The sequence below is a fragment of the Scomber japonicus genome, chromosome 3, assembly GCF_027409825.1.
Source record: "Scomber japonicus isolate fScoJap1 chromosome 3, fScoJap1.pri, whole genome shotgun sequence".
Classification (NCBI taxonomy): domain Eukaryota; kingdom Metazoa; phylum Chordata; class Actinopteri; order Scombriformes; family Scombridae; genus Scomber; species Scomber japonicus.
Window position 1 is genome coordinate 20,821,822 of NC_070580.1, and position 16,827 is coordinate 20,838,648.

General features: G+C 39.3%; 1 protein-coding gene across 1 annotated transcript in view; it reads right to left on the reverse strand.

The window, feature by feature from the left end:
- ca16b (carbonic anhydrase XVI b) overlaps positions 1–16,827 on the reverse strand; it is a 108,155-nt gene that overhangs the window by 66,963 nt on the left and 24,365 nt on the right. Inside the window, exon 2 of the mRNA XM_053315429.1 lies at positions 15,747–15,848. Coding sequence (XP_053171404.1) covers positions 15,747–15,848 — 102 coding nt within the window. The remainder of the gene's footprint in view (positions 1–15,746; positions 15,849–16,827) is intronic.

Here is a 16,827-nt window from a genome sequence, read left to right on the forward strand (position 1 = left end):
TATGTGTTCTCTTGGATAAAAAATGGCCTTATTAGCTAGAGTTTGGTTCTGATACTACAGCTACTGCAGCAGCCTGAAGCACTTGCATTGGAAATAATACAGCAGAATACAATACTAATAATACTTTTCTTAGTTTTCAGATTATACAGCAGTGGGTAGTGGTTTGGTATATTAACCAAGTATTGACAAAGCGAATATCATTATTCTCCTTTGCAAAATGATTGATCAACACAGTGAAAAGATTTCTCACTCACCTCACTCATTTCTGATTTTCCTCATTTTATTTCTTAGAGTAAACCACTAAGATCTGCATCTATTGTCAGCAGATAGGAGAGGCCCGTTTCATTTTTCTGGATGAGCATTTGTGAGCTACAGCCCTTTTTGTTGTTTATGTCCTCCAGGAAAGCTTGAAAGTAGTGCTGCTTTATAACGTTCAATCCTTTGTATTGTGTTTGGCCTTTGGTTGAGTAATGACACAGAGTAATTGTAACCATTGGTAATGTTTAACTTTCTGATTGAAATAATGTGCTGTTTTTAATTGAATTTAAATTTTCAAAAGACTATCTCTGTTTGATGATTCTGTGAAATCATTCACTGTCGACTGTTTCAATTTTGTTTTCATCAAGAAAATGGGTTTAGTGTTTTTGCGTGTTTAAATGCAACTCTTTAAATAGAAGACGTGAGGAGAAGCAGAGCAGTCTATCAATTAGCCCTTATTGTTGGCACTAGTTCTTTGAAGCCGGCTTGGTGTGTCATCGCCCATAGTTATGGATTAAATCTGATCAGTGTTTGAATTGAGAATGGCAGATAATTGGAAAGTTTGCTATGGAAATGGTGGTGTAAGCAGATAAAGTTCATTATTTTTGTGCATTCACCATGCCTAAAGATGAGCTTCCAAACAAACAGGCTCAACATCTCCAAAAGCCTACAGTTAAAACAAAGATTCAATTATGTAATCAAATTATCAAACTGTAGCAATGAAAAACTGACCAGTAATTGCATTTAGGCCAAAAATAAACTGCATAAATATTTCATGCCTTGTAGAGAACTGTAAGTGTGCATGATGGCATTGTTATGATGCTAGAATACCACTGATATGCAATAGATTCAGACTCTCTTTGCTTAAGCTTTAGATGTCTATATTTAGGCCACTGTGAACTTTACAGTAAAAACAGTTTTATTCAATCATAAAATTGTGTTCTTCATCGATGGCTCACTGTCAGCAGTTATTTTAACATTGTTTCTGTCTTTTGTTCCACCAATTATATATAACAGTAGTCAAAACTAAATTAAACATTTCTCATAAACACCTCAATCTGAATAAATTGCTTCATTCCAAAAGCAATTACATTCTGTTTCAAAAAGGCAGCCATAGGACAATCTATGTGCCCAATAAAACAACCAATGTTCCTAAAGGTGTTTATCATTTCTTTGATGATTTTTTCAGTAACACAGCTTCTCAGGAAAACATCACTTTTTTTCTTCACTTGGATTTGTTCCGATTAAGCAGTGATGAGTTTGGTCCCTAAAACTCATAAGTACTGTATTTGATGTAGAGGATGTCTTATAACACACTTCCCTCTAATTCACTTGGTTTATTTTAGGATTACAACCCTTATGTTTCTCTGGCTAATGACTAAGCTTGAGCAGAGAGCGTTACGCATAACTAAAGTTAATAAAGGAAGTAAATAAAAGCTTTTTCCTCGACTTTGTAGTTGCCTTCCCACACATTAAAAAGTTGTTTTTTTTATTTCTCCAACACAGTATAAAAGAGAAAATGTTTTCTCACTGGGTTTTGTCCTCGCTGTGTATCAGTTCACATTGACAGCGATCCAACACAGCATCAATATAAGGAAACCTCTTGCTAATTGTAAACAGGACAGAAAGGTGAGTACTCCACAGAGCAGAACGCAGATCTCCTCTGTACAGCCGCAAAGTGAAAACACTGATTAGTGATGCTACATTACTCCTCTTTGTCCAAGGGCAACTGTTTCATATCAGCTAACTGTCGAAAACGCAGACGCTAACCTCAAGAGCTCAAAATGTCCTGCAGCTGGTCGTGTGATAGACATTTTAATATCAGAAACACAGATAATATTTAAATCACAGTCAAAATTAGATTAAAGGAATAATTAGTAGGTATTTCAGCAGTTATTCAAATCAGAGGACCCTTAAAATGGAGATGAAGCACTGAGACGAGGGCAGATAAGACACCGTAATGTGTGAGAACTTCTTCATAATATGTGTTAATATGAGTATTGTCCTTAGAGCAAATGGCATGAATATAAATGATGTGTTTCTCTTAACTGAACTAATCACTATCCAGAATGATCAGACACCAACACACACACACACACACACACACACACACACACACACGCACACACACACACACACACACACACACACACACTGGAAAAGATGTTACTGAATCCATTTCCAATTTGTCACATCACCCTTTCCATCATTTCCTATTGTTATGCTTCTTTTCAGAGAACCCCTTATCTCACTCTAAGCCATCACCTCTTTCTGAACTGACATACCCTCATATTCCATTTATACAGCTTCATCCATTAGTTTAATTATCTCTTCTTTGGCTCTAGGAACTTCCACTATGCCATGACTTCAACACCTGACTATTAGGAAAGGCAAACTACAACCACTTTTTCAACCCACAGCTGAGAGTGCAGAGCTTTAATGACCATAACGCTCAGTCAGTTCAAGCCATTTTCATCCAATTCGGTATAAGGGGCAACTGGGTCTCCTAGGGATGTTCTCTTTGTCTCTGTATAAGTTTTAAGTAGACATTTGAATGTGTTTTACTTAAAAGCTCCAATTATTTTTCATATCATCTCTCTTACAACGTCTATCTGGCAAATTAATATTTCTGATTCACTGTTTCTTCCTCAAATTATGAAAATCTCTGCCTTTCTGATTTGTTAGTGTAATATATGTACATTTACCTCACGAGGCAGCTAGATTCACAAGATCACGAGATCATGCTACCAGTGGTTCGGAACAATCAGCATCCTTTACCAAAGTTATTACAATTTATTCCCTGGGGAACATGAATGTGTGTCATGAAGGCTTCATCCTCTGTGAACCATGAAGATTTCAAGACAGGCCCAAAGTGGCCAGTGGTAGACTTACCATACAAGATTGCCAACCCTAGTGCCACGCTACCATGTGACTTAAAATGCCAAACACATCCCAAAGATTACAGAACCAATTGTGTCATCAATCTCACATTACACAGCTGGCCATTGGATACAGAGAGCAGAAGGAACAGCGGTGGATGCCTGCTAGAGAGTCCTGTTCCCCAGGACTGAGGGATGCAACGGCAGGAGGATGAGCTGACTGTAGGTCACTGAGAGATAAACCAGGACAGGCATAAGGAGAAAGACAGGCTGCTGTCTCCCAGGGGAAAGAGGTTGTGAGACTCACTGAAGCCTCTCACTTGCCTGCCTGTCATGGCGTTAGGATGACCCCACAGTGTGGGGTCACCACTAAGCAGACCATTAGCCACAGTCAGCAGGTACGGGTGAGAGATCTCCACCCACACAGTGAACTTTTAGATGACATGTTATCTGGAATTTCAGTTTAGCAGCTTGTACATGCTGTTTTTTTGCGAGAGCTGCTATTTTAAGTGTTTGGTTGAATAGGTCCAATTTTATATTGTGGAAATGTCTCAATAATCACAGATATACAGTATGTCTTCTTTACAACATGTGTGGAAGGCACAACTTGTGCCTAATCTTGGATGTAATTTTTAGGGGTGCAACGATACAGGCAACCCACGGTACGGTCCGTACCTCAGTTTTTGGGCCACGGTTTCGGTACGTGTTTTGTGAGTAAAGAGAACAACTTTTTTTCTCCCAAAATGATCTCTTTGGTTGTCAGCGAAAACTGTAAACAATTCCAGTATCACTGGTGTACTGAATAATGTAACACTTTCCTTTCAAGTTAACAATTACCAAACACTTCCAACACTTTCAATGGTAAACTGCCTCTTATTCCTTGACTACTTGTATACGCTATACAGTATAAAATATGTATAAAAAATTACACTGGGTTGGGGAAGAGGGTGCGCGATCGGTGTCGGTCCGGTGGGGGGGATTGGTCTAATAAGCTGCAACACACAGCTATAAGGACGTTGTGCTCTCATACCCGCTGCATTGATAGTCACACAAACACACACGTACAGTCACTCACTAGCGCACACTCTTGCTAGCTCGATCCGAGATTGTAGCTCATTTGTGGGCGTCAGGGAGCCACTATCAATATATGGGAGACTCCTGCATGTATTCAACGGCGAAACCAAAATTAACCCACACCGGAGATTTGAATGAAGCCGCTGCTACTTCAAACTTTTGTCTCTCAACTCCTCCGCTAAATCTGGCCATGTCTCTTTGTTGTTTTTTCCACTTCTGTGTGTGAGCTGCACTTTGAACCCGGCTCCAGTTACAGTGTGAGAGGGGTTGAGTGGGTGGAGGGACAACAGTGATTGGACATTAACTCGCGGGGAGGGCTTTTCACCTGCCTGGACAGGCACGCGCACGCGCACACACACACACACACACACACACACACACACACACACACACACACACACACACACACACACACACACACACACACACACACACACACACACACACACACACACACACACACACACACACACACACAGTGGCCTGTAAAGCATCAATGCAAAATTAATTGCAAAACCGAAAACCCGCGGTCCATAAGGTCGTATTGTTCCGAACGGTTCAATATTTTACCGAGTACCGTTGCATCCCTGGTAATTTCCATTATCCGACAAAGGTCTAGGGAAAAAGTATGCAACACACATGGCTTTCAGAGGTCAGCTCTGCAAATCACATGTACACAAGCTGTCTGGAACTGATACAGAGATCCATGAACTGTCCTGACATTGTAATTATCTCCCAATAGATAGTCCAATTCTCTGTTATTCACAGAAATCCACAAATGTGCACAAACCCACTGTACATTCACCCAGGACACAGCTACAGTAGGACAGAGATTCACTGCGAGCATAAGCCTGACGGGGGCTGCCTATTTCAAGCGGCATTCTCCATCCCCTCTACTATTAAAATCCCCGTCGCTACATGAAACAAAACCCAACAACAACAACCTCGAAGCTAGCAACCTGCATACTGAAACTGGAAAGTTATGGTTGTTTCTTTTAAATCAGTCAAAGTTGCATAACATAGTCGACATACGTCTGTTTTATGTGGCGTTTTCTGTTGCAGGGATTTAGCCATATTAATGAGAGACGTCCCCCCCTATAGCAGAATGATAGTGGGTGCAGTCAGACCTGGCAAGACTATGACAAAAGTAATAATTAAAGAACAGTGATGCAATACTGAAATGTTACTACAATTAATTTTTCCTGGAAGTACTAGTAGAAGTAGTTGCCATAACAGCAGTAGAAAGTGTGTACAATGCATACAAATGAATTTTCCATTAAAGAAAAGTTAGAAAAATGTTGCTTATGCTGTCAATTGTGCTTCTTAGAAAAAGGAAATCAGAATTGATTGCAGTAGATCAAAGTTATTGCAATGTGTTTATCTCTAACTTCAGCCAAATCACCTTTCCGTTGTGCTTTGACCTGGTCTAAATAGACATGTATTTATTCACTCCCGCAGTGAAAACTAGTTTAATTTATCGGCACAGCTAAACCTGTACATCTACTGCTTATTCACACAGTATCACAGTCAACATGCCTTTGCTTGTATTTTCACAGCTTGAAAATTGGCTTGCGTGTATATATGGGTACATGTGTCAGTCAGTAGACACAGCAAGGAAAGAGGATGGAAAAAATTAAAGCCGAAGGCAGCTGAGAGAGAAACAGAGCAGGTTTTTTAGCCCTGGATACCCCAAAACCACAAATCACAGGCTAGCACAACACCACTTCCCTAAATGAGTGTCGAAGCTGAGCACAGCAAGCAGCCATTTTAAATCCAGCCTTAACCCAGTCTGTGTCTCACCCTCCCCACTGCCCTTATAGCATCCACATGAAAACCCCTGCTCAGAATTGAGATGCGGCCAGCATTAGGAAAGATAGATGAGGAGGAAAATTAAAGAATAGAAGAGAGGAGGGAGCGCACATAGAGGAACAGAAAATTGATTCCAGAATAGAGTGAATACTGGTATGTTAAATTCATTTTATAATTAAAGTTGAACAAACCCAAATTAACTTCCCTTGACTTCTTGTCATACTTTTACTACTCTTTCCTCAAATGAACACATTCACTAAGAAATCCAGCTTATTGTAACTAAATGAAATGATATTGTTGATGTTCCCAAAGCTGCTAATGGCTGAAATAAAAAGAAAAAGAAAAGTATTCCTTTGACCTCTGGATTCAAAAAATAAAGATTCCCACTGCTGCTTGTGGCTGCAACTGTTGTTTGGTAAGATAAGAAAGTATTGGCTGTATTTATAGGTCAGAAAACTGGACACGTCCCTGTTACAAATCCGCTCTGCTGTTGTTCTGAATAAAAAGCACTACTGTAGAGCTAGCGATGCATGCATGACCTCTGTTTCATTTTCAGCTTTGAAAGAACTGAAAATGTTCACTGACAATCACTGAGGATGTTTGCATATAGCACAAAAGGTTTAGACCATCACACATTTTAGATTGCAAAGAACAGCTTCTACCCCAATAATTTCACGATATATCTGCATTATTTATTACCCCTTGCAGGTATATGAGCTCCCACTTAAATGAGTCATGAGACTCTACAAGACAAAGGATGACAGGCCAGAGTGATCTTCCTTCTACTTATGTTTTACTTATAAGACTATGAAGCTGGTTCATCCTAAATTGAGCTTGCAAAGAGATAATGATGCATGTTTTATGGTGGAAACACATGGACTATATTCACTTTAAGCTATACAATAATAATTGGGTAATCCAAATTCTTGACCCTGTATTTACCAAAATATAGAAATGTATTTTGATTATAAACAGTCTTTATTTTTAAATCACACCATGCAAGCCAGCCCACAGAGTAACACAGAACAGAGACCTGAAACACTCTGAGCTATTGCTTCCTCTAAGCTTAGCTCACCCTCTTAGTAGCCATTACTCTTCTATGTCGCAGTTGTTCTGCAAGCTAAGCAGGGACAACAATGACTACATGTTTACACAGCAAGGGTCCTTATAATTCAGAATCCAGACAGGAATCAATAGTTAGCAATGTAATTCAGTGAACTAGAGATAGTAGTGCAGAGCAAACGATCTAACAATCCAAGGAATGTCAGTGATCTAGGAGTGATGCAATACTTAATACCATCATTCACTTCTGTACAGTAACAATTCAGTAGCTTATGCTTAAATAACTTGCAGGATTTGAACATACAACCATCAGTCAAACATTGTTTTGTAAATCAAGCTTAACATTGCACATCTTACATCACTCTGCCATAGTGCCACTATTAAGGCCTCGCCCCCTACAGTTAACTCCTCACCTCAGAGGGGATATGTACTCATTACAAAGTCATCATGATTATGAGTTTAAAAATTTGCTGAGCTGCTAGCTAACTCATTCCAGCTCATCACCATAACCACATTAGAGAGGAAAACCTGTGGGCTGGCAATCTCGCACTTTCTCAATATTGCAATCCCAGCAGGCCGAGCATGTCCACATCCATTAGTTTGGAACTGAGCCACCAACTAGGCCTAATATCCTGCCACAAGGCACAGCTACGTGACACCTGACACCCAAAATGAAATTAATTAGGTTTACACAACAAACCTGTCTGCCCAACACATCAGTCTGGGCTAAACAGGGAAACCAGAAAATTTGGCTGAATTTATTATAGTTACTGTGCACTGGGCCTTGACCCAAAACACTGTTCTCTGGACATGCCAGTGTGACAATACTAACAATTAACTCCAACAAAAAAATCACTGATACAGTATTAGCTCAGGGCTTGGGATTCCCTAATTTATTTCCACCCTTAATATATTTACCTCATCTAGAGAAAGGAAACAGATTGTCAGAGGCAGTGGGAAGTAAGATGATTTGGAGCTCAATTCTGCTAAATTGGTTGCTGCCAGCGTGATACATCACGGAGAATTAAGATGCCTTTCCCCAAGCACTGAACTTCGGCAGCCATATTGGCACATCTGTCAAGGGCCCACCCCTGACAGAGACAAATGGACCAATTCTGGCAGACGAAGGCTGATCCAAACTGCTAGCAATAACCAAGATGAATAATGAGTCAGCTTGAGCCCCAGCAAAATTCATTTTTAATAATTAGTGTTCCTGCACCTCTCATTTTCTCAGAAAATGAGTGCAGGTACAACTACAGGTTGATACGACACATCAGCAAGTCTGGAGGAATATAGATGATGTTGTATTAAGCTTCCATCATCGCAGAGAATGGCTGTGACTATAAATGCATGGTGTAAGACAGATGAATCTCCTCCGCTCTCTCAGGAGGAGGACATCAATCAAGTCCAGAAAGCACCGTGGCTATGGGAAGAAGTAGGGAATGTTACAGGATGAGTACAACAAAGTTCAAAAGGTCTTCAGGTTTTCACACTGTTGTAAATAAACACAGTTCCTGTAGTCAAACTAAAGGAAAAAGGGGAAAGAACACTAAAAATGCAGTATGCCAGGGTGTCATTTGATGCATATAGCACATATGCTCCATACATAGAGTAATCAAGGTACACTAGCTTGGATATTGATCAGGGGGGATTGGAGGGAGCCAATATGATCACATTTGCAGCTTTCTTTGCTTTCTTGGAGAGTAAATACATGTCAGCACTGCAAAATAGAACAGCTGGCACATGTCAAATCACAATGACATTTGTCAACACGCTGCCAGTGTGTGGGCTTACACTGAGAACAATGGTTGCAGGTGTCCTGCCGCTCGTCATAATCTGCCCGTGTGTGTTGCGATTTAGTAGTGGAGAAGAGTTTCTTTAAGTTCCTTGTAGGAGAAAATCTGAATTCACAATTTATGCCTCGAGAGTCCACCTGCCACAATCTGCCCATGTCCGTGAGGGTCCACATGGACTATACACACCAACAAAAATGTGTCAACACATCCATGTATGCAAACACCCAATGTAGTGTAAATAGAGACAGCTACTCTGTCTTGTTTCTATGTGGCCCTTATGGGATAGTTGAGGACTAGCTAAATGTAGCAGCAATGACATTAAACCTAACAGGCTTCCAAACTGTGCCTTCAAAACAGGATACAGACAATATCTTGAAGCCATAAGAAAAATATATTTGTTTGTAAGGAATTTGCTGTTGATATGGTTGAGAATGACACATTAGGCAACAACAACATCTGAAGTCCCTTACAGGGATACGCTAAATCTAAGTAAATAAAATGAAACAAACATAATCCCCCCATGGGTATAGATAGAACAGAAGAGGGAAACTTATTACTTAAAGGCTTAAATAGATAGAGTCTAGCAGGTGGAGGCTAGGAAAATAGAGGAAAAGCTTTGCCAACCAGTAGATTGACTGCAGCCGTTAGTGAAGCAAGAATCAATGCAAGGCTGGTCATTTGAATAGGCTGCAATTTTAGAATGGGTTGTGGTCGGTGTGCATAGCGATCAGACGGCAGATATAAACATGTGACTACAGTGCCCTCCCTCAGCTAACGTCATCACTCTGTTCAAAAGGAGCTGTTTTTATTGGGGTCGACATGTAAAAAATATCACATTAGAGGCTCTAGATTGATATCAATGTCAGTTGCTTCATTTGGAAAAATCACATGACAAATTGTGTAGTTGATGTTAATGCCATTGGACAGTGAGGTAATGATGAGTAAAACTAATACTTTCAGCATGCCATTCTAAATCATTCAGACATTATTTTGTGGATCAGGTCTTATCTGTTTGACGGCACCTGGAAGTTCCTTGATGCCGTCCCTATCATGGTATTCATATATCTTATCAATGTATCTGTAATTTTGCCATTCTGGTTTCCATGCTGTCATTTTGCTATCTTAGTCTATTATGTACACAAAACATTTATTGCATGTTTGTCCATCTTGGAACAGATTTTTTTTTTCCCTGTTAGAGGTTTATTCGGAGGGGAGGGGGGTTCCCTTATTATTTGAAGGTCTAAGAATGGAGGATATTATACTGCTATACGGATTGTAAAGCCCCCCTGAGGCAAATTTGTGATTTGTGATATTGAGCTGAACAAATAAAAATCGACTCAACACGACTATTCTGGCAGAAATCAGATTAAGTATTTGCTTTGTTGTATCAATTTAGACAACCGGATTTTTGATATAATCCTATGATAGCTTTAATATCCATTACTTGGTTGTCTCAGAATGATCAAGAAACATTATTATTTACAATATAAATAGATTTAATCAAAACTGATAAATATTTTTACATTAAATGACTGTGGTTGGGATGTTTTTCTTCAAGTGAATGCTAGGAAGAGCTGTTGAGCTGATGACTGCTAATGGGAAACCCAAGAAATAAACAAATTAGCAGAAGCATGGCAATATCTCTGCTGCTCTTGTAAAAAAAATTTCACTTTACCACAAACTCAGAGGAAAACATAATTTAGGCTGCCTATCTTTATCCCTAAGGAGTATTTCTCTGGATCCCGGTATAGAATGCATCACAGTTTACGCTTCATACATACCCCCTGTACGGCCATATAGTCAGGGAGCTTTGCTTTAAAGTCAAGTGCTTCTCATACATGGATGTCTACCGAGAGCAATCCTCCTCGATTCATTACCTCCAGGAGGCAGAGCTCCTTCTGTCGGGCACCATGACAACATGGCATTGCTCTTTTCCCTCCAGCCTTTGTAAGGGAGGGGGGGTGGGGGGGGGATGGGGGGGTCAAGCCACAAGAGACAAAGTATACTGCCTTCAAAAGCACCAAGCCAATTTAAGGTTATATGAATCATAGGATTTAACATGTCAAACCCAACTAGCCAATCTGAGAGGAACAGCTACATTTTGATATTAACTCAGAAACTCTGATCTGAAATCATGAGGTCTTAATAATAATAAAGATTCATGTTAATAAAATTAATTGTACAAGTTAATCGTAAAAGCTGAGAATACGTTATAAAACAGGCCTTTTCAGCTCCAGATTTTAACCAAAAAATGAAGAGAAAAGAGTTAAAGCAGTAAAAACCTACTTTAAGAAGCTAAAGAAAGTGTGTGCAGCAGTAGAAAGGAGGGTTAATTTAAAGGCGACACGAACAGCACCGGCAATCAAGAACAGTGAGTTACCCAATATTGTTTTGTATCCTCTAAACTACTAATTAAGTTGGATCAACATAGCAATTGATTGAAAATGACACTTCATTCACTTCATTATGTGAGACATGAGTGGAAAGATTGCTAATGATCACGGGCAACCTCAGTGAAGTGGAATAAAACAGTCAGGCTGAGGGGAAATATAATCCACAAGTATCACACAATAACAGGCTTTCGCAGTGGCTGCAACAGCTCGTCAAAGTGGCTTCAATCCAAACATCCGTGACTGCTGCTCTACAAACAGACAGCAGGAGCTTTATGTATATGAAGGGCTGTGCTCTGAGTAATTTATAAAAATGATGGAGGTGCTTTAATGAATTGCTATTTTAATCATTTGTGGAAGTTAGGGTACCATGTCATCTGAACAACCCGGGCTACATAATTGTGTCATTATGGTCTTTGTAACATTATTTTTATTTATTTATTTTTGTTTGCCAAAATCATAAATATATAAATAAATTCATGAGCACATATATTTTCACTAGGCATATTTGCTTCATATCAGTCTGGAATGACATGCAAGTTGATTAAGGGACCTGACAAAATCTCATTATAGTGAAAATGAATATTCTATATTACCTCTTGCCGATGATTATTTCTTTGCTTTCTTTTTTTTTTTTTTTTTTAATCATTCTACACACTGTCAGAGAGGATCAAGGGTAATGCTACAGCAAATGCACATTAATGTACCCCAACTGTTGTGCTGTAATTAAAGTAGAACAATAAATCAATTAGAGTGCACAATCAAAAGCAAACTACTGCCTACATTGGCCAACACATAAAACTACAGATAAAATAGGAAGCCAAAGAAACTAACAGAGAAGATGTGAAAACCTGCAGAGATATAAAAAGGGGGAAAATGATGCATAGCCCTGTTCCTGTGGGAGTCATGGCGAGTATGATATCATCCCTCTTATGAAAAATGCCTCCACGCACACACACACGCAGCACGCCTTAAATAACTTTTAATCAAATTTCAGGGTGTGGGTTTCGAGGCTACTTACATTGGAGGTTCATAACCAAAGCACACAGGAAGGTGACATGTCTCGGAATGATAAGAGCTCTCATTGCAATGGTTGCCTCGTTCTTCAAAGTGTTGGGCTAATGTGTAAAGTATAAGGTCTGAGCACATTCTCTTATCACGAAATATATGGAATGTTATATGATACTGATAGCATTAATATGGTGATGTAATGTGAAAAACTAAAAACATTATGTCATATAATAATTAGCAAATGTCTGGAGAAAATCTTAAAGCAATAAATATAAACTTCCTATCATTATTTCAACATACAGTTTATATGTAAGCTTATTCAAGTCAAACTTCTGATCAAAACAGTTACTTAAAAATAAAAGTAAGAATTTAAAAGACTTTCTTCATTGTTTCTAAATCTATTTCATTTGCTATTGAGACTAATATTGTTCTAAATTCTTCAAACAGCTGTCATTCAGAGACGTCTGTAGAAACATCAGGTCCTCTGCTCCTCTATATTGTATGTAGCTAGCTCACAGAGCTGAGGTCGGTCTTGCAACAGCACCTTCCAGCTACAGGCTAACCCGACTGTGTGCATTTCCTTTACACTCACTTTCACAGAGCAAATGCCCTTAATAACCATTTAGCTGCTAAGGCACGCTTGTCTGTCCTCCATTCACGGCCTTAGCCACTAATTACCTTTCCAAAGCAATGGACATTGCTGCGTTCCCTCAATGCTTCCCTTTTTCTCAGTACAAACAGCCAGCTGCCTTGACTGGTAGGAATAAGTGCTCTGTACGAGCCTGAAATGAATGTTCAGAATCAACTCGTGTCACCAGCTTCTTAGCAAAACCCGACCCTAACCAGATGTTTGTCCATTTTTGATCCATCATCCCCGTATAAAAGAGATTCAATCATCCCCCAATTAGCAGCCTGCATCTTGCTAAACATGCACTAAAAATGCTTAAAATATACTGTAGGTATTAAAGTAGTCTGCCACTCACACTGTTTACATAGAGATGAAACATTGTGTCGCGTAGAAAACATATGGTCCTGACTGTCTAATGCCTTCATTACAAAATGAGGCAGGACTTGATGTGACTCTTCAGACAAGATTAAATCCTGAGGGATTAGTTTTGGTCTCTTCAAGCAATGTGACGGATATGGTGATTTGAAAAAAGACCAATGATCTGTACATGACAGCAGCTGCAATACAGAGTGCCTGATAAAGATGGATAGGAATACAATGCTGCTACAACAATACAGGATTTCCTGCACAGAGGCAGGGAGGAGGCAGGCCACCTCCACCGCTGCTAACTTCAGACAAGATTAACACAATTTCATGACATAAAACATTAACTTTTAGAGAGGAGACGCACCGTTTCACATAGTTATTGTCATGTCACGTCTGATGAGTCATCTACCACCTCAGTTAAATGTTGCACTACATGGGGTTCTAACCCATTTTGAGTGATTGGATGGATATAAAAAAATCCTCATGCTTAGTATCGCTATTTTACTTTGACCAACACACAAAATCTAATAATGTGGGTGTCAGTCACCTCACTGATATTCCTGATAGAAGTCTAAACAAAAAGAATATGATGTTGATCAAAGAGCCCAAAAGTCCAAGTTATTTAAAAAGATAAAATCAGATAAGTTACATTTTAGGGAAATCAATATCTTGTGATTATATTTGGAAGGTTTCAGTTCTTTGAGGCATCCAGAAATCAAGTGATTAGGATTCTCCTTAATGTTCTCCACACGCCTTGTAGATAGTGAAAAAGCAATCATGCCTGGATAGTCAAAGCAGACATGCTTTCACTCCCTCTGCTAGACAACTGGGGGAGACGAAAGACCAGTATCAGAAGTGACATGAATACCAAACAAACATGAGCCAAAAGTGAGCACAGTTCTTTTTTTCCCTTTCTTTTTTTACTATTATGTGCACCATTTGCTTGTCGAAAACCCTGGGATTCTGAGCTCGCAAGCGCTACATTGAGGCAGAATATTCCCTCAGTGTAATCATTTTTAGAGATTGTGATCCTCTCCGAGAGAAGACGGGCTAAGTTAGTTATTTGCTAGGTGGTGTTTTAGGACCTTGGAACCTGTAAATACATTTTACTGGCTGTTTCTGGACCCTTCCAGTGAGATGCCCTTGATCAAAGCACATAACCCTTATTTCCCACCGGAGCTGCTCAATGGCCAGAGGAGGGCTGTGTTTGCACTGGGGTCTCAGGTGTATAGCTGAATATGAGGCACTGCTCTAAAAAGAACATATGTGCTTATCAGAACTGTTCCCTGGCAAAAAAAAATATATGTATGTTCACACGGACAAGGGAGAGGATGTTTTGTAAGTGTATATATATATATATTACACTGTTAGTATCACTGTAGGATGTTAGAGATGTATGTTTAGAGTTAAAAACATGAATTGCTGTGTTTATATGCCAAATATATTACCCACTGTGACTCATCGTATTAAAATATTTTCATATCCATGTTTTGCTAAATTTGTTTTTTTTCTTTGACTTTGAAATAAACAACTTTCTAAAGCTTATAACTCAGCTGCTGCAAGACTTCACTGCAACAGAATTTAAACATCAATTTGCCACTCTCACATGGAAAACACATCCAAATACACCGATGCAAGCAAGCACGTCCTTCTCTGAGAATATTTACAAGCATAAAAAGGTGCCTGTAATTAATCATCCATTAGAGCTCACATCTGAGTTTTCACTTTTGGTTCTGCTGTATCTGTCCATCGTTCCAATTTGTTAAGATAGGTGGCTGAGAAATTGGGCTGAAAAATTCCTAGAAGGACTTAGCTGGGCAATGAAAGTATGCATATTAACAACATTTAGGGGAAGGAAAACAACCCAATCTAGCTAGGTTTTTCACATTGAAGCCTACTGTTTGTGTAATACGATATACTTAAGTTCAAATGAAAGTAAGTCTGCTGAAAACACCCGAAGACTGCACAGCTAAGTGTTACATAAGTCCTAATCTTCTTTTGTGCAGTGTGTCTGATTTACATATTTGAAACTACCTGTTGTTGAAGAAGAGAAGGTTTCACTGCTAAATGTGAGGTCTTTATTAGATTATATACACATGAATTGATCCTTAAACAAATATATTCTATTGCGTTGACTCAACCGTGGTTAATCATAACTGGCTTTAAGATAATCTGACTATGGACTCACGTTGTTGTATATCAGTGTTTTTCTTTCTCTGGTGCATTACTCTAATTGCAGTTATTAAGTGCAATGAAAACATATAGTGTAGCAGGTATATTATTATATGAATACTAAATGTTGAATTCAATCTTCTGGCTGTAGCAGTGTCGATGTACAGCATGAGGGGTTACTGGAAAAATGTCACTAAAACAGGAAAATAACAGGCCAGCTAGAACAGAGGTGAGCAAGTCAAAGAAATGGGTTTGAAAATGTCCTCCTACTGAGGGCTCTGGTCAACAAATAACAACTCACCTGAATAGGACCAGTAAGGGTCACCAGCTGCCCTCCTTTCCCTCATTGCGCCCGTGATCCCATGATGCTTGGCTCCAGCGTGGAGAGGTTGGCCACTTGCAACTGTGGGAAGACAAGACACAGAATTAGAAAATCTTCAGCATGAGGGAAAGAAAGGACGGGTCGGAGAGGATTTTTTGCTGTGCTGGAGACTAAATTGATTTTGCATTCGAGCTCAAACCTTTCTCATACAGTAGCTTAACCATGTGGTGTAGTTGTCACAACAACATCATTATTCATATAAAACATAAACACAGTATTTGGTTTTCTAACCCTGTAATGAACTTTTATTATCACTGAAGTCAACTCACAGTAAGATACTGATAGAATATTTGTCCGTTGTGCAGATAATCCCTGATGGGTAGTAGCAGAAAGTCATTTCCGACCCTGTTTCTTTTTTTTCTTTTACCTATAATACTTTGTATTTTCCTACATATTCTAAAACAGAAACATCAGCAGTATTAACAGCAGAGCCACGCCTCAGTTGATTTTCAATAAAACATTAATATCAGACTTTTCCTTAAATAGAAAAATCTCCTGGTCTCAGTTAAACTAAAAACAGCTGAACATGTCCCAGTGTGTAAACTCCATATTACATTAGTCTATTTTGGGCTGGACTGACTCACCATCCGCCTCATATTGAGCATACCTGGGACAGTCGGATGTAGCCTGCGTTCAGGCCGCCATCTGAGCCCTGCCTGTTGGTGTCATGATGACAGTGTGCAACATGTTGCCAGTAAATGAATGTTTTAACAAGCTAAAAACTGCAGCCGACGTGCTGTAACAAAATCAGTCAAGTCTCTGCTGCAGTTCATATCATTAATTTTAATGTGTGTGTGTGTGTGTGTGTGTGTGTGTGTGTGTGTGTGTGTGTGTGTGTGTGTGTGAGAAAACAGTCAGTCTTCAATCTGCGGCCGATCAGTCGGTGCATCTCTAATTTTGTGGAATTGTCCAATATGAATGTTCTCTTTGGCTGGTGCATTTAAATATCACACACTATTTTAAAGCTATTAATGACTGAAATTGTAGATTACAACTAAAG